This window comes from Protopterus annectens, chromosome 6.part0 (genome assembly GCF_019279795.1).
Source record: "Protopterus annectens isolate FY-2018-M chromosome 6.part0, PAN1.0, whole genome shotgun sequence".
Lineage (NCBI taxonomy): Eukaryota > Metazoa > Chordata > Ceratodontiformes > Protopteridae > Protopterus > Protopterus annectens.
In genome coordinates, this window is record NC_056737.1 from 1,714,176,735 (window position 1) to 1,714,195,055 (window position 18,321).

An 18,321-nucleotide genomic window follows, 5' to 3' on the forward strand; every position below is an offset into this window, starting at 1 on the left:
GTAAAGGTGTGAACAGAATTCCAAGTAGCAACCTCTAGAATATATTTGGTTGGTACTCCTCTGAGAAAGGCCGCTGAAGTAGCTGCAGCTCTGGTGGAATGAGACCTAATGCCCTTGGGCACAGGTTTACCATGTTGAAAAGTAGCAGAAACGGATGCAGTGGCTTATCCACTTTGAAATTGTCTGCTTTGAGATAACCTTTCCTTCTGATCCTGCAGCATATGACACTAGTAATTGCTCAGTTTTTCTTAGAGCTTTTGTCCTGCTCAAGTAGAATCTTAGCTGCCTGTGTACGTCCAAGGAATGCAGAATTCTCTCCCTTTTGTTCTGCGGATTTGGATAAAAAGTTAGCAGATGAATTGTTTGGTTAAGAGCCACACTGGAAACCAGCTTATGCATAAAAGTTGGATTTGTCCTCCGAGACACCCTCTCTGGGTAAAAAATGATAAAAGGCTCTACAGCCCCATGAGGGCCTGTAGCTCTGAAACTCTTCTTGCTGAAGTAACTGCTAGTAGCAGAGCGGTCTTTCCATAAGAACTTATCAGCGGTAGCGTCTGGTTCAAATGGAGGCAGTGTGAGCTTTTCCAATACATAATTGAGGTCCCATGCAGGTAATGGTGATCTTCTAGGAGGCTTTAGGTTTTTGGCTCCTCTAAGATGCTGTTTTAGTAAAGGATGAGAAAAGATTGGTGACTCTGTATTGTAATGAGCCGAAATGGCAGAGACATGGATTTTGATTGATGAGAAAGATAGGCCTTTGTCAAGAATCTCAGTTAAGTATTGTAATACCGGAGGAATACGTGGTTCTGCTGTATCAGTTCCTTGTGCTTGATTCCAAGCACAGAATCTCTTCCATTTGTCAGCATAAGATTTTCTAGTACTAGGCCTTCTGGCTTCCAAAATGACATCCATCACAGCTTTACTGAGAGGTGTCGTTCGTATGATTACATGGATTAGCCATGCTGCCAGGTTCAAAGTCTGTAGTTGATTGTGCAGGATGCGATTGTTTTGCTGCGACAGTAGTTGTGGTCTTTGAGGCAAGGTCAAAGCTGGGCATTGAGACAAGTTCCTTAGGATTGGGTACCAGTATTGGCGGGGCCAGTCCGGGGCAATTAATATCTTTGGCTTCTCTTGCCTGACTTTTAGGAAGACCTTGGGTAGAAGAGGCAGAGGAGGGAAGGCGTAAACTGACAGGTTTTTCCAACTGAAGGATAGGGAGTCAAACATCCATGCTGGTCTGTGATAAGTCCTTGTGCAGAAATTCAACTGATAGTTTTGAGGAGAGGCAAATACATCTATGTCTGGGCTCCCACATTTCTCTGTTATCATGCTGAATACTTGTGGATTTAGTTTCCACTCGTGAGGCTCCATAAGGTTTCTGCTTAAATCGTCTGCCCGAGTGTTCTGTTTTCCTGGCAGGAATTGAGCTTGAAGATCTATTTGGTAGGTCAAAGCGGTGTCCCACAGTGCCATGGCTAATCTGCAAAGGGGGTATGAGTGTGTGCCCCCTTGCTTGTTTATATACCACATGACTGTGGTGTTGTCCGTCTTTATCAGTAGTTGTCCTGGATGAAGTAAGTCCTTGAAGGCTGTTAGGGCATTTTGAACAGCTAGCATCTCTTTCTGGTTGATATGTAGATGCATTTGATTTGGTGCCCATATGCCCTGAATGTATCTTCCTGCCATGTGGGCCCCCTACGCATTATCTGATGCATCTGTTGTTAAGGTTTGGCTGGCAGGGGCTAGAGAGAAGGGCCGTCCCATGTTTTGGTGACAGGCGTTTGCCTACCATAGAAATTCCTGTTGCAGGCAGGGGATGAGAGGAATCATTGTTTCCAGACTGTGCGAATGTTGACTCCATAAACATTTTAGGTACCACTGAAGACTCCTCATATGTAGTCTTGCATATGGAACTAGTAGGATGCAGGATGCCATGAAGCCCAGAGCCTGCAGAATATGTCTTGCAGAGGACTGTTTTTTTGTTGCCATCAGTTTGACGTAAGTAGTCAGTTGCCTTTGTTTGTCTGGAGTGAGGTAAGCCATCTGGGCAGTTGTATGCAAGCTTGCACCCAGGAATGTTATCTTTTGAGAGGGTACCAGTTGTGATTTCTTTTCGCTTGATTGTGTACCCCTAGGCATGCTAGAAGCCTTTTCCCAAATGCCAGGTGTCGCAGAAGAGTGTCTGTTCTCTGCTTGAATGAGACAGTCGGCCAAGTAAGGCTATATGTGAATACTTCTTTGTCTGCAAAATGCAATTACTGGTGCCAGGCACTCTGTAAAGACCCTAGGCGCAGTAGATAAGCCAAAGGGCAGTGCAGAGAATTGGTAATGCATAAAGCCAGCCTTGAATCTGAGGTATCTTCTGCACAACTGTCTTACTGGGACATACAGGTATGCCTCCTTTAAGTCTAAAGTCACCAGCCAAGCATTCTTGCCCAGCATGGGCAGAAGCTGCTGCAAGGTGAGCATTTTGAATTTTGGAATGTCCAGGTATGTGTTCAAAATCGATAAATCCAGTATTGGCTGCCAGGCCTTGTCCTTTCTGGGTACCAAGAACAGCCTTGAGTAAAAACCTTGTCCTTTTTCCTGTTCTGGTACTGTCTGAATGGCCCCCATATCCATGAGGGACGTAACCTGTTTCTGTGCCTTTGCCCATTGTTTTTTTTGGCAGATCTGACCAACCATTTGTCATTGGCAGAGTGTGGAAATGGAATCTGTATCCCTCTGATACGATGTTCAGTACCCACTTGTCCTGGGTTATTAATTGCCAATTGTGAGCAAAAAGTGCTAATTTTCCCCCTATGGGTGCTGCCAATAGATAAGTGCTTGGTTTAGGCAGAGGGAAGTCATTGGGATTGCTTTCTGTAGGTTTTCGCTTTATCTCCCCCAGATCTGGAGCTGGATGCGCCCCATTGCTTTGACCTGAATGAGTCTTGAGCCTGGTACCTGGAACCCTTAGGGCATCTGGATTTGCCCCTTTGAGCTCTGTCTGACACAGGAAAGGACCAGTTTTTTGTAGGCCAGTGTCTACTGAATCTAGGGGGCTGCACTTGTAAGAACTCTTTAACAGTTTGCATAGACTTAGCTTTGACTTTTTTCTTTAAAACCTCTTCTGCCTTAATGCCAAACAGAGAATCATGCTGTAAAGGTGCATCTAGCAATTTAGCTTTAACATGATCAAGCAAATTTTGTTCCTTTAACCAGGCATGCCTCCTAATCACAGATCCAGTAACTGCGGCCCTGCAGGAGGCCTCTAAATAATCAAAACCACATTGTAAAGTATGCTTTCCAACTTGTTCAGCTGCATGCAATAATTCCTGCAATTCCTTATTTTCTGCACATTATGAAATCAACATCATTTTCTGTTTCAGCAACCCCATAACATGTTGCTGGGTACTTAAGCATATGAAATTGACAGTTTAAGGCCCTAATTGCCAAAGTTGCAGATGTGTAAACCTTTTTCCCCCATCTGTCCAGTGCCCTTGAATCTCTGTCGGAGGGGGTAGGGTTCTTTGATGTTGAAACCTTAACTCCCTTTGGACCCTGTGAAATAGTTTCAGGATCAGCAGCAGGGTTTCTAAATAAAAATTTATGAGAGTCAGGGACCCTGTCAGGCTTACTGGGAGCCAGAGGTAAAGAGTCAGGGGTCAGGCTTGACTCTGAAAAAACATAATCCACAATGTCTAACACAGGGGGAATGGCTAAATGCTTGTGCTGAGGAAGGAGGAGGAAAGCCCTGAGCCTCTTTTTTGATTCTGACAAGTCTTGACACTCCCAGTGAAAATGCTCCCTCAAAGTATGCAAGGTTTCTCCAAATGAATAATCCTCAGGAGGAGATGCAGATGGAATAGACTCCTCAGCATCAGAATCCTCATAGGGAGGTAAAGATAATTCCTGATCAGAAGAAGAATCAGAAGAAATAGAAACCTGATCTGAAGATTCATAATCAGTGTCTTGCCTAGGCCTCTTATCTGGAGGGGGATGGGTACCCCTGATCAAGGTAATAAGGTCTTCAGCAATTTTGATCATCCATTTTTTAGGCATAGAGGTCTGTGCACGTGGCTCAGGCATCGCTTTTTTAGTTTTTGAAGGTGTCTTTGCTTTTGGTTTTGCAGCTTTCGTCTGTTTGATATAGAAATGTTGAGGTCTGAATACACCCTCAGAAGCTGGTGCCTGCTCAGCGGCTCCGGACCCATCTGAGGGAGATATATCCGTTGGTCCAATACCTTGAGTATCTTGCGGCATGCCGGATTCCACTTGGGTGTCGGTAGAGGCCTGCGACTCAAAGGTAGCGGGTATCAGGGGCTGCGAAAATGCCTCGCTGAGTACCAGCGAACCGGCGACTGGCTTAGGAGAAGCTTCGTAGTCGGTTTTGGATCTTGACTGCCTTTCTCTGTCCTTTTCTTTGCGTTTTTTATGTACTCCGGTAGTCGGATTGCTATCCAACGACATCTCTGGGTAGTTAAATCGGTTTCCAAAATACTTGGATGCAAAAATATACAGACACTTAATAGTGCGTTGGTTAAATCTAGCACAAAACCGACAGCCAGGCATGTTATGATCAGGGTCTAGGCAAGGAATACAGCATAAATGGAAATCCATATGAGGTATTTGCTTCCCACAAGTAATACAATTATTAACTTTTTCTGACATCAGTAAAAAGCAAGAAAAAAAGTTTCCCCAACGGGGTACTTAGCTTTATTTAAGACTTTGGTTCTGAAACTCAAAAGTGAATATTTTAGTAGTTGGCCGACCGGCACTTGTGAAATGCTTCTGCTTCGGGCACCGCGCGTCAAGAAAGACTAAAGAAAATGGCGTAGGCTGCATGTTTTATACCCCTGATGACCTGATGTCATGGAAGAGGAGACAGCAACCGACGCAGGACCCAAGAATTTGGAATTCAGGCCAACTGAGGGCAACGTGCCAGCAGATTACCCAAATGTAATGACTGCAACAGTGAAACACGAAAAACATCCCCTTTGTACAAAGGCCAGATGATTCAAAAGTATGTCCTGGCTTTCTGCCTGAATTAGACAATCGTCGAAGTATGGGTATATTTGAATATTTCTTTGCCTGCAAAATGCAATAACTGGAGCTAGGCACTTTGTGAATACCCTGGGCGCAGTAGATGCGCCAAAGGGCAGTGCAAAGAACTGATGGTGCGTGTAGCCTGCTTTGAAGCGTAGGTATCTTCTGCAAGATTCCCCGATTGGGATGTGCAGGTATGCTTCTTTAAAATCTAGTGTTGCCAACCAGGCATCTTTGCCTAGCATAGGAAGTAATTAATGAAAAGCCAGCATCTTGAATTCTGGAATCTCCAAAAAGGTGTTCAGAGTAGACACGTCCAGGATAGGATGCCATGAATTGTCTTTTCTGGGTATCAGGAAAAGTCTTTAGTAGAAACCTTGCCCCTTTTCCTCTTCTGGTATCTGTTGAATAGCCTTCATGCTTAAGAGAGAAAGTACTTGTTTTGGGGCTCTGCCCACCGATTTGGGGGTAGGTCCAGCCACCAGCTTGGTGTTGGCAACATGTGGAAGTGAAATCTGTATCCCTGGGACACTATATTTAAAACCCATTTGTCCTTGGTAATGAGTTCCCAGTTCTTTGCATGAAGAGCAATCTTTCCCCCCAAAGGGGCAGTCCGTTGATAAGTGCTTAGAAATTTTAAAAGCAATTCATTGAGACAGTTTAACATGGGGGGAGTCTTATTACTCCCAGATTTGGAAGTGGAGGCCCCCCACTGCTTAGTCCCGTGTGTCCCCTGGGACTGAAACCTGGGGTTTTTGCTGTCTGGGTTTGGCTTGAAAAGACCTGGAAGGGGCTGGAAAGAACCAATTCCTAGAGGGCCAGTGCCTACTAAATCCAGGAGGCTGAACTTGTAAGAAATCTAACATTCTGCATAGATTTAGCTTTATCTTCCATCTTTTTAATAACTTCCTCAGCCTTGTTGCCAAACAGGCAGTCTTGATTTAAGGGAGAATCCTACAATTTAGCTTTAACATGATCAGGCAAAGATTGCTCCTTAAGCCAAGCATACCTTCTGAGCACAGACACAGTAACAGCGGCCCTGCAAGAGGCCTCTAATGAATCAAAACCACATTGCAAAGTATGTTTTCCAACTTGTTCAGCAGAATGCATCAAATCCTGTAATTCTTTATTTTCCACACAGTCAGGAATCAACATTATTTTCTGTTTAAGCAATCCAGTAACATGTTGCTGATACTTTAACATACGAAACTGGCAGTTTAAAGCCCTAATGGCCAATGTTGCAGAAGTGTAAACCTTCTTACCCCATCTATCCAGCGCCCTGGAGTCTCTATCAGAAGGGGTAGGATTTTTAGCAGTAGAAACCTTAATGCTCTTGGGTCCCTGTGAAATAGTCTCTCAATCCACAATAGGATTTTTAAAAAGGAACTTGTGTGAGCAGGGACCCTGTAGTATCTGTCTGGTTTTCTGGGACCAGGAGGCAAGGAATCAGGGGCCAAACTAGATTCCGAAAAAGCATCATCAACCGTGTCTAGTACAGGAGGAATTGCTAAAGGCCTATGCTGAGGTGGGAGTAAGAAATCCCCAAGCCTCTTTTTTGAATCAGAAAAATCCTGGCTTTCCCAGTGGAAATGCTCCCTTAGAGTATGTAAGGTTTCCCCAAAAGAAAAATCCTCCGGAGGGGAAGCAGAGGGAATGGAGTCCTCTGCATCATAATCCTCATAAGTAGATAAGGGCAAATCCAGATCATCAGAAGAATCAGAAAAAACAGAATCCTGGTCAGAGGATTCATAAACCACTTCGGTCCTAGGCCCCTTAGAAAGGGGGGTTGGCTACCCCTGATTAGAGTTATTAGATCTTCAGCCATTCTTATCTGTTTTTTAGGCATAGAGGCCTGAGCGTCTGTTTTTTTTTTTTAGGCATGGTTTGAGATTTAGGCCTAAGAGAAGAAGGAGGCGTTGGTTTAGTATGCAAGTCCATAGGCCTGAATACATCCTCAGAAGCAAGTGCCTGCACAGCGGCTCTGGACCCATCCAAGGTAGAGACAGCCATGGGTTCCATAGTTGAAACATCTCGCGGCATACCGGACTTCGAATGGGTCTCAATAGAGGCCAGCGAATCAGAAGTAGCGGGCATCAGGGGCTGTGAAAGCGCCTCACTGAGTACTGGCGACTGGCTTAGGAGAATCATCGTCGGCAGTTTTGGACCTCAGCGGCCTGTCTCTGTCTTTATATTTGCATTTTTTCAGAATTCCGGTAGTCGGATGGCTAACCGATGACATTTCTGGATAATTAAACCGAGAACTGAAATATTTAGAGGTGAAAATATACAGACGACAGATAATGCGCTGATTAAATAAAGCACAAAACCGACAGCAATGTATGTCATGGTCAGGGCCTAGGCAAGGAATACAGTACGAATGAAAATCTTTATGAGGTATTTGCTTTCCACAAGTAATGCAATTAACTTTTACTGACATCGATAAGGAGCAAGAAAAAGTTTCCCCAACAGGGTACTTGGCTTAAGTTGAAGACTTCTGGTCTGAAACTTGAAAAGGAAAAATTTCAGGAGTCGGCCGACCGGCACTTGCGAACTGCTTCTGCTTCAGGCACCACTCAGCAAGAAAGACTGATGTAATGGCGTTGGCTGCATGTTTTATACCCGACGATCTGAAGTCATGGAAGAAGGGACAGCAACCGACGCAGGACCTAAGACTTTGTTAATCAGGCCGACTGAGGGCTACCTGCAAGCAGATAACCCAAATGTAATGACTGCAACAGTGAAACACGAAGAACATCAAGCCCTTAGCACTTTGCCTGAGGACATGAGACTCTGGTTGGCTGATAAGACAATGTACTACTGCAGATGAGTTGGGAAAGAAGGGAGACCTATACCTAGCAAGCAGGGCATCACTGCACAGGAAATGGACATCCAGTGCTGCTCATGGGTCTAAGGGAACACATGGTGGGCAGCCCAAACTGCCCCAACAGAGTCTGCCAGTAGCAGGGGAAGCCACTAGTCCAAGTACACATCATGGACCAAGGGGTAAATGTTTTAAATGCAACCCATGGGGCCATGTAGCATATACATGTCTACAGAGGCAAACTGTGGAACAAAAGGTGGATGAACCAGTAAGTGGGAATGACAAAATGCCAACAGTAGGTTGTCTTGAGACAACAAGGGTACGAAACTATCACAACTGGTTATATCCCATCTTAGTGAATGGGAAAGAGGCAATTGCTAATACAGACACAGCCTCTGTTAACCACTGTGAAGCCAGCAATGGTTAAAAAGGAGCACTATTTGCCTGGGCAGTCTACTCCAGCCAGAGCTTTAGGAGGGACGGCATTCCAAATACCTTTGGCTGGGGTTCACCTTGACAGGGAGGGTGGAAAAGGAAACCAGCAAGTAGGTGTGATTGAGGATATCCCTGCAGATGTCCTGACAGGGAATGATTCTGATAAAGCAGTACCCTCTGTGCATGCAGTTACACACAGGCTTTGAGACAAGCATGTGGGTCTGGGTAGCCTGGGGGAGAGACAGACAGACTGCACACTTGCAGCCTGGACTGGTGAGGTGGTTACTTCAGGAAGGGACCTACCCTGTAGCAGTGAGACTGAAGGTGAACCATAGCTGCTTGTTGTCCCCTTGGACAGAGTGACTGCAAGGGCAGAGGTGAGTAGTAGTACCCAGGCTGACAGTGAGGCACTGCTGTCAGAGGATGCCAGACTTCCTGAGGAAGGGGAGCTGGGAAGGGTTACAAAGAGAGAGTTGAGACAGGCTCAGCTCTCAGACCCTACAGTACAAGGCCTGAGAGAGGTAGCTAGTGAGGCACCTGATTCTCAAGGGAAGGGGGAATCTGTATACTGGGACAAAGGGCTACTGTACAGAGAGTGGACCCTGAGGGACGGCTAGAGGATGAACGAATCCAGCAATTGGTTGTGCCCAGAGACTACCGTCTGGCACTTCTAGCCCCAGCCCACGATATTCCCTTTACAGGTCATATGGGCATAAAACGTACAAAGACGTATTATGCAGAATTTTTATTGGCCTGCGATTTCCAGAGATGTAACAGGGTACTGCAGGACCTGTGAGCAGTGCCAAATGGTAGGCAAGGCAGAAGATAAGGTGAAAGCTCCTTTGATGCCTTTGCCTGTGATTGAGGAGTCATTTCAGAGGGTAGATATGGATATTGTGGGGCCTCGGAGTATCCCAAGTTCCACTGGGAAAAAGTATATCCTAGTAGATTATGCTACCAGGAAAGGTGGCAAATGCTTTATTAGGAATTTTCAGCAGGATAGGTTTTCCAAAAGAAATATTGACTGACAGAGGTGCCAATTTCACTTCAGACCTGCTGGCTTGTCTGTGGAAGTACTGTGGGGTAAAGCACCTAAAGACCACCCCCTACCATCCCCAGACTAATGGTTCTGTTGAGAGGTTAAATCTACACTCATGTCCATGCTACGGGCATCTGCAGACCAGTTTAAGAGGGAGTGGGACAAATTTGGCCAATCTGTTTGCTTAGAGAGAGGTGCCTCAGGAATCAACAGGTTTTTCACACTTTGAGTTGCTGTATGGGCATAGGATGAGGTGACCCCTAAATTTGATTTGAGATGAGTGAGAGGGCAAATGAGAATCTCACAAGGAGTCTGTTGTGGCATATGTCCTAAACCTCAGGACATGGCTCATGGGCTTGGCACAGGAGAACCTGGCAGAAGCCCAACAGCAGAAAAAGGTCTTGTATGACAGGAATGCTCGAACTAGAGAGTATGCTGTAGGGCAGAGGGTAATCGTTCTCATCCCTGTCGGACATAAGCTGCAGCCAGCATGGGAGGGACCTTACCAGGTAATAAGGAAGGTCAGTGATGTTAACTATATGGTAGAACTGCTAGGCAGGGGCACACATTGTACCATGTTAACATGATGAAACCTTACCATGACAGGGAGGCCCTTGTGCTGAGTATTTGCAGTGGATGGCAGGAGGAGTCTGAGGAGATCGGTGACTGATGATCTCAGTGACTCGAACTGACACCTCAGTGGAAAGGGTAGCAATGTCACAGCAGTTATCCCTACCCAGGTTCAAGAAATCAGAGCAGTGTTACAGGAGTTTGGGGACATGTTCACTGGGAAACCAGGGTGCACCCACCTGGCACAGCACGATGTGGATACACGACCCCAAATGTCTATTAAGCAGGCCCCTTATAGTGTGCCTGAGAGAGTCAAACAGACTCAAAGAGGAGATACAGGAAATGTTGCAACTAGGAGTAATTCAGGAGTCCAGCAGTCCCTGGGCCTCCCCAGTGGTGCTGGTACTGAAGGATGGCAGCACCAGGTTCTGTGTGGACTACAGGAAATTAAATAGTCACACAGAGTCAGATGCTTACCCCATGCCTAGGACAGATGAATCCCTAGAACAGCTGGGTGGGGCTAAGTATCTTACCATTACTGACCTTACCAAGGGTTACTGGCAGGTGCCCTTGACTCCCAGTGCTACAGACAGGTCAGCCTTTGTGACTCCTTTTGACTTTGAGTTCACAAAGATGCCCTTTGGGATGAAACTGCCCCAGCGACTTCCCACAGGCTGGTAGATCGTATCCTAGCAGGTGATTTTGCCCTTGCTTACCTAGATGATATTGCCATCTACAGCCATTCCTGGCAAGAGCACCTTCAGCATTGTCAGGGAGATGCTGGACAGACTACAGAGGGCAGGGTTGACCATTAAGCCCAGCAAATGTCAGGTGGGCGTGGCAGTCTCCTACCTGGGACACAGAGTGGGGAGAGGTAAGACCAAGCCAGAACCTGCCAAAGTGGAAGCCATTCAGGCAAGGCCTGCCCCTGTTACCAAAAAGCAGGTGAGGGCATTCATAGGGACAGCAGGGTACTACAGAAAGTTTGTCCCCAATTATAGCATCATAGCTGCTCCCCTCACAGACCTGATGAGGAAAAACAGACCAGACAAGATAGTGTGGACCCCAACATGTGAGCAAGCATTCCAGAAGCGTAAAGGAGCTTTGGGAGGACCCCCCTGTGTTATCCAGCCCAGACTACAGCAAATAATTTGTTGTGTAGGTGGATGCTTCAAACTATGGGGTCATAGCAGTATTTAACTCGGTTTCCTTAAAGGGAGAAGAGCACCCAGTGGTATATCTTAGACGTAGGCTCCAACCCAGGGAGGAATGCTATTCAGCTGTAGAAAATGAATGCTTAGCCATAGTGTGGGCACTGCAGAAACTTCAGCCTTATCTGTATGGAAGGAAATTCACTGACGTTACAGACCACAATCCCTTAACAAGGCTATACCGAGCCAGCCAGCAAAATGCCAAGTTACTAAGGTGGAGCCTAGGGTTGCAAGCATATGAAATGACAGTACAGCACTGCAGTGGGGTAAAGCAATGCCAACACAGATGGCCTCTCAAGACAGGAAATGGGGTAAGGTATTCCCAGATAGGCTCAACCCTCTCAAACAACAGGCTCAACCCTCTCAAACAACGTTTCTCAAGGGTCACTTGAAAAAAGGTTAAGTTACTTTCTAACTGGGCCACAAACAAAATACGTTATATCTCTCAGTTTCAGTTCAGTAGCAGACACAATGTCTAGAGCTTGAATCTCTCGGTTTCAGTTCAATAGCAGACACAATGTCTAGAGCCTGAAGTTTTTCTATTGTCTTGAAAGAAAAGTAATTACTAGGTTTAAAATATAAAGCGTTTTATTGTTTTACAACTTCCAAGATCTGGCAAACATCTGACAGACGTGTATTTTTAACACAGAGATATTAAATCCTATTAGTTTCTGGTTTAGCCTGGGAACTGAAGGCAGGTGACAAAAAGTGATATCATCCAGGCTAACCCAACAGTAAAATGTGATACCGATTTAAGAACTCTGACAGAGAGAGAGAAACTGTGTATTTGGTATTTTGTCTTGGACTTAGCAAGAACATCCACTCATCATCATCTACACTTCTGCCTGCATGTTCTGTAAGTAAGATTTAGGGTATAGTGTCTCTTTTAGATATAGTCAGGAATATAGTAAAGATTAGTTTAGATGTTTTTCTGTATTTATTTGAGACTGTCCTGCAATGATGTTTTAAAACATTTCCTGTAATATTGAACTCTGAAGTAACTGCGTTTGTGTACTGAGTGTTGTCTTGTTCTTTCATTATTTATTATTAAATATATTTAAACCTTTTAATTGTGGCTGGCTTGTTTAGAGATATTTAAGCAGTTAGAGTACTTGCATATGTGTTTGGTGACACTGCACAGGCCACTCCTAAATAGCCTTGCATGTCTTGGTCACACTACCGCTTGGATAATGGCAACATTGCACAGTAGGAATGCACACCCTTTGTTAAGGGCCTTATAATAGCTGATAAGGGTGGCTGGTGACAGCTGGAAGTACCTCATTGTCTGGGCAGAAGAGGGCATAGCTAATAAATGTGTGACAGCCTTTCCCAGGTGTGTGTGTGTGTGTGTGTGTGTGTGTGTGTGTGTGTGTGTGTGTGTGTGTGTGTGTGTGTGTGTGTGTGAATCAAATCTCAAAGTGTGTGTCAGTAGCTGGGGCAGGGACACGAATCACTGGCTGGACAGAGCAGGTGCTGGAGGTCTTAGCTTGGCCACTCGGCTGACATCTCAACCATATAGCTGTGCCAGTGGGGAGTCTTATTGGGGAGATGGAGAAAGAGGGAGAAACCAGCCCCAGACTGACTGTGGTCTCTATGTGCTCTTAAGGGAAATTGTCCTTTACTGTGTGTACTTGTCATCCTGCCATTGTGTATGTGTCCCCACTGGTGCTAGTGGTGAGGATTGAGGCTCCTTAATTACTGGGCCAATGTAGGGGCATCACAGATAGTCTTGAATTTCTATGGTTGAAAAACAGTTACTGTCTTGCAAACTGGAGACAAACGGGCACATTGGGTGAATGATTCAAACTGTAAAGAATATTCCAGACAGACAGATACAGCACAAAGCAAGGCTGTGTCCAACCAGATAGTCAAATTTCTTAAGGAACCTACTTGCTTTCGGTGTATCGGTCCTTCTTTTCAACTTCCTTCAGTGCCACTTCAATAAATATCAAAAATATAATTTCACAGAATATGCATTGTATTCTCCCATTAAAGGAGCAGCATCACCCAACCTACCATGAAAAATGTTTACTGTAGATTAAAATAGCACATGGTATTCCAAGATTCATTTACCCTTGGCAACAATCTTATTTATACATTTGATAACCAAATACACTGGCTAGTAGACGGATTCATTTCTGGCATGACCTTGGTCACTGGACACACACACAAAAATAACAACTTTATTAGTAATTTCAGTGATCACCAATATCACAAAACAAATACAATGTAACATATTTACAGTCTTACAATAACAATTAAAGATAAATTATTTCACTGTTAGAAGAGAGGGAGAAGGAGTTGATGCTTTGGAGGTTTGGTAAAGTATCTGCATTGAATTAAATTTTACAGGTTTGCTTTAAGGGTTTTTTTTTTTTTGTTTTTTTTTTAATTTAAGGGGGTTTGTAATTGCAGTTTAAATCCGGGCAATTCCAAATGGCTACAAACAGAGTTCTAGAAAGTTGCAGCAAGTTTACTGAAGATCCTTTCAGTAGTGTGCAACATAAACAGTACACAGCAGAAAGGTGAAATTTCAATGTAGTGTTCCTTAAAGAAAGTGTTAAGCAATTGGAACTTTAGTAAACACGAGAAAAACAAAAGGGCCACATCAAAATTAAATGAAGTTAAGTGGTTTGTCAGGTCAATTCCCCACATAAATTACAAAACAAAATATAGTGCAAATAGTAAGGGCAAAAATATCCCTAAGATCTTAACACAATATGCCTGAAGTGCTCTGTGTTAACAGACCGTACAGCTGAATTTTAATACCAGTAACAAGCACAAAATAAGTTGCTTGTTTATAATATTGTTTTCACATCCGATTTAAAACATTAACTGTGCAATATTTTTCTTTGAGAACTACTTAAAACTTTAAAGAAATCAAAACACCACATGATGTGCCTAGTGGAGCCTTGGAACATCTCCAAATGTACTTGCTTATAGATCTTTTACAATGCATCATTGCAAACAAGTTTATAAAGATGTTCAGAAATGTATCTTACATTGAAAAGAAAGACTGCTTTACCTCCACTTTCACCCAACTACACTGTGATCATTACACTTCACAACTGGCCAGTTTCAAAGCTACTGCCTTGGCATTACAGACTTGCTGCAACACATTAGCATGGCACTCCAAGCATAGATTTAACTGCAACAAACACCATCTCAAAAAACTAACACCATGTGTCACAGTCAGCCAAAAAGATAATAAACTGTACTCAAAAGCTGGAAGAAAATAAAAAGCAAGAGATGTATAACAATACTATGATCTAAGATATGTACTAAAATAATATGAACCAAGTGTCAGATGTGATTTTAAGTCTTCCAGGAATTCAGTACACAAAGCAATGGAAGTAAACAGGCCAGGAGCAAACACTTCACAGGCAGATACACAAAGCGGCCTTTTGTAAGTTCTTCAAAAGTGAGACAATCAAGAACCTAGTGGTGGCGGTGGATGGGGAAACAAGAAAATCATGAAGCAATTTCAGCCGCAGTAATGCTTAAATAAAAAAGTGCCATAAAAATAAGCATCCACAGCAACAAAAGCAAATGCATTAATAAATGTATACTGAATAGTTACACATCCTGTTTAATTACCTGATTTTTAGGCGAAGAGGTTTTTGGCTTTCCTGTTTCATGTACAGGTAAGGCAGGACGGCTGGACTGATGATGAAGCACAGCCAAGTCCTGCATAATAGAATTCAAAGCTTGCTGCTCATCTGTAATACAAAGTAAGCACAATCACAAACTGCGAAATAAAAAAATAGAACCTGTTCAGTGTGACTGCTATACTGAATCATTGTTCATCTGAAGCAAAACTTTCTCGCAGCAAATTAAAACGTCTAGCAGATACACCTTCTGTGCTGCAGAAGCCTAGCAGGTCCTATCCACTTGTGAACTTATGGTTGCTAGGAAAGATACACAAATATCAGAAGCAACGCAACAACCTGACTTAATGTATTCAAATATGCAATATTACATCCAGGTATAAGTAACGAATAGTTGTGTAAAATCTTACCATAACCATATATGTCCTTCTCTTCCATGTTGCAGTATTCATACTGTGGGATTTCCAGCCCTCAGGTGACCCAACAACGGCTCCTATACAAAAGCTTAAGCCTGGCTGCCGTAGGTGCGTGTGAAGTCCCACGTAGGGCCATAAACCATGGAGTATAAATGTGACTTCGGCATGCACAGACCTCAGAACTTGAAGCCCAGACTAGAGGCTATAAGGCCAAGGAGAATCTAAAAGCAAATGTCCCTGCAGGGCTGTAGAGGACGGCCTGTAAGGAGGGGATAGGATACCAGGGGGTTGGAGGGTTGGATGGAATACTGCAACATGGAAAAGAAGGACATCTATGGTTATGGTAAGATTTTACACAACTATTCTATCTCCTTCTATTCCCATGTTGCAGTATTCATATTGTGGGAAGAGTACCACAGCTAGGAGGAATGCTGGGAGGTGGCAAAGGTAGAGGATTCCAAGAATCCCTGCAGGATTGCCCTGCCAAATCCTGCTCTGGCTCTAGAGACCCGGTCAAGCTTGCAGTGCTTAGTGAAAGTATGGACTGTAGACCAGGTAGCTGCCTCCAAGATGGAGGCTGTGTCTAGTCCTCTCATGAAGGCCTTTGAGGTAGCCATGACTCTGGTGGAATGTGCTCTCACTTCTTGAGGCAATGGTTTTGATGATGGGAGTAGCAAAAGAGGATGGATTTCTTGATCCAGGAGGTGACAGTTTGTTTGGAGACTGCCTTACCCAAAAAGCCCTGGGGTGGAAGGAAATGAACAGTTGGTCAGATTTTCTGAAGGACTTAGTTTTATCCTAAGTAGAATGTCAGTTGTCTATGTACATCCAGGGAGTGGAGAATCCTCTCCGCGGAGTTAGTAGGGGAGGGGAAGAAGGTCGGTAGGGTGAATAGATTGGTTTAAGGATAGTTCATTTACTACTTTGGGTATAAAAGAGGGGTTTGTGTGCAGAGTCACCCTGTTATTGTGAAAGGTGGTATAAGGAGAGCAGGGCATTAGGGCCTATAGTTTAGACACTCTTCTAGCAGATGCAATGGCCACTAAGAGAATGGTTTTCCATGTGCACATTTGAAGAGATGCAGTGTTGGCAGGCTCAAAAGGGGATAGGGTAAGCTTTTCCAGCACGAAGTTGAGGTCCCAGGGAGGAGGGATGGGCTTTCTTGGTGGTCTGATGTGCAAAACCCCTCTCAGGAAAAGTTTTACGTCTAGTCTGGAAAGAAGTGATGGCTGTAAAAGCAAGCATGCAGAAAGGTGGACTTTGACAGAAGAGTAAGCTAGTCCCTCCTTAATTAGTTCACAGGTATAGTTCAGGACAAGGGATGGATCTGCCAAAAATGGGTCCTTGTCTCTAAGAGAACACCATTTTGAGAATCACTGCCATTTAGACAAATAGTTTTTTCTAGTAGTTAGTTTCCTGGACTCCCTCAGGACTGACACCACATCTTCTGAGTAGTGTTGCCTGAAAGGGATCAAAAGTTGACTTGGCCAATAGGGAGTCACCAGCAAGAGTTTTGATTGTTCCTTCTTGATTTTCAGAAAGACTCTTTGAATTAGAGGGAAGGCGTATAGGAACATTCCCTGCCATGTAAAGCTGAAGGCATCCACTCTCCAGGCTAGTGGTGAGTGAGTCCTGCTGCAAAGTTTGTTCAGCTGTCTGTTCTGGGGGGAGGTAAACAGATCCACTTGAGGTGTGCCCCACTGGTGGACTATGTCTAGAAAGGAATCCCTGTGTAACATCCATTAGTGTTGCAGAGAGGAAGTTCTGCTGAGTAGGTCCGCTTGCTTGTTGTCCTGAGAGGGGATGTAGGAAGCTTTCAGAAAGAGGTCATGTTTTGCTGCCATTTCCCAGATTTGCAGGGTTATCCGACATAACTGGTATGCCTTTGTCCCTCCTTGTTTGTTTAGGTACCACATGCTGTGCATCCCTGGCTTCGGCGTTCACATTTGTTCTTTTTCCAACACTTGCTGTTCCCGCCTATTCCTGCTCTAAATTACTGAATACTCACTATTGGACGTCCTTCCCAAGAACCCACAATCAAGGACATTAAAGTGTAAAAGTAGAAACCCATTCTGCTCCCCACAAGGATTTTTCTGTGAAAGTATGTCCAGTACTTTATCCATTGTACATTACTGAAGGTTATACATACTTTCTAGCAGCTCACTGTATGCTTTCCTGCCAGGTTAGCCAGCAGCCAAAGCTTTCCCATTTCCTGCCCACTAACATACCCTATACTTCCTCTTTCATAAATTTATTTTTCTTCTTGTCCACTAAACAACGCACTCCTCCCTTGCTTATTCTCTACCCTTCTCTGTAGTATGCAAGCTCCTTCCTCTCCCCTTCCTGATTTTCTCCTGTAGGGGTCTCTGTTGTATCAAACTGACTGCCCACTAGGTGGCGCTCCTATTCCATTTTGCTCTCTCCACTTTCATTCCTTATCTTCTCCTTATCCTTACCTATATAGTTCTCAGACTATCCTACTACTCCATCCCTTACCATCCTCCCTGGATTACCTGTCCTCTTCTCCACTCTACATATACTCATCTCTATTTTCCCTTATATGTCTCTGTTCCTTCTTCTGTCATTTCTTTACATCTATCCACTACTCTAATTTGTTGCCACAGTCTTACACCTTACTTCACAGCTGTGCAAGCTTACCTTCTGGCTCTCATACTCCATTGATTGTTTTCCTCCCATTTCTACTTCCTTTGGCTCTTCCCGCTCCGTTCGCCCTGCGGGCTCACTCCGCTCCCCTACCCTGCCCCCAATTCCCACCCGCCCCCAGTACCTCTACAGTTATTCCTACCTAACCCCTCCTACACATTTCAATCAGCCTCTCTCTATCTTCTCCTCATTACCCCTCCCATTTGTGACTCCTCCCACTCCACGTAACCTGTACTCCTACCTACATTAAGTCTAAGTTTTCACATCCTCTTCTACTTCCTTAGCTCTCCTCCTCAAATAGCCTACAAACTTCTTAACTTTTCTCTCCTCAATCCCCCTCCTCTCTAAGTATGCCCTCCCAAATCCTTCACACAATCTTTGTCCCATGCTCCCTTCTTGCACTTCTAATTCCTCTCTATCTTGCTACTTCCTACTCCCCCATAGCTCCCTTACACCTACCCACTTCTCAAACTATCCCTTGCTTTCAACCTGCTTTTATTACCCACTACAACGCCATATCTTCCTCTCT

The 18,321-nt window shown here is 44.4% G+C and overlaps 1 protein-coding gene across 2 annotated transcripts in view; it reads right to left on the minus strand.

Moving 5' to 3' along the window:
• Positions 1 to 18,321, minus strand: part of MAP3K2 (mitogen-activated protein kinase kinase kinase 2) — a 2,021,635-nt gene that overhangs the window by 1,419,907 nt on the left and 583,407 nt on the right. For both annotated transcript variants that reach the window (XM_044075108.1, XM_044075107.1), the window contains exon 5: positions 14,702 to 14,823. In XM_044075108.1, the coding sequence (XP_043931043.1) occupies positions 14,702 to 14,823 (122 nt within the window). The remainder of the gene's footprint in view (positions 1 to 14,701; positions 14,824 to 18,321) is intronic.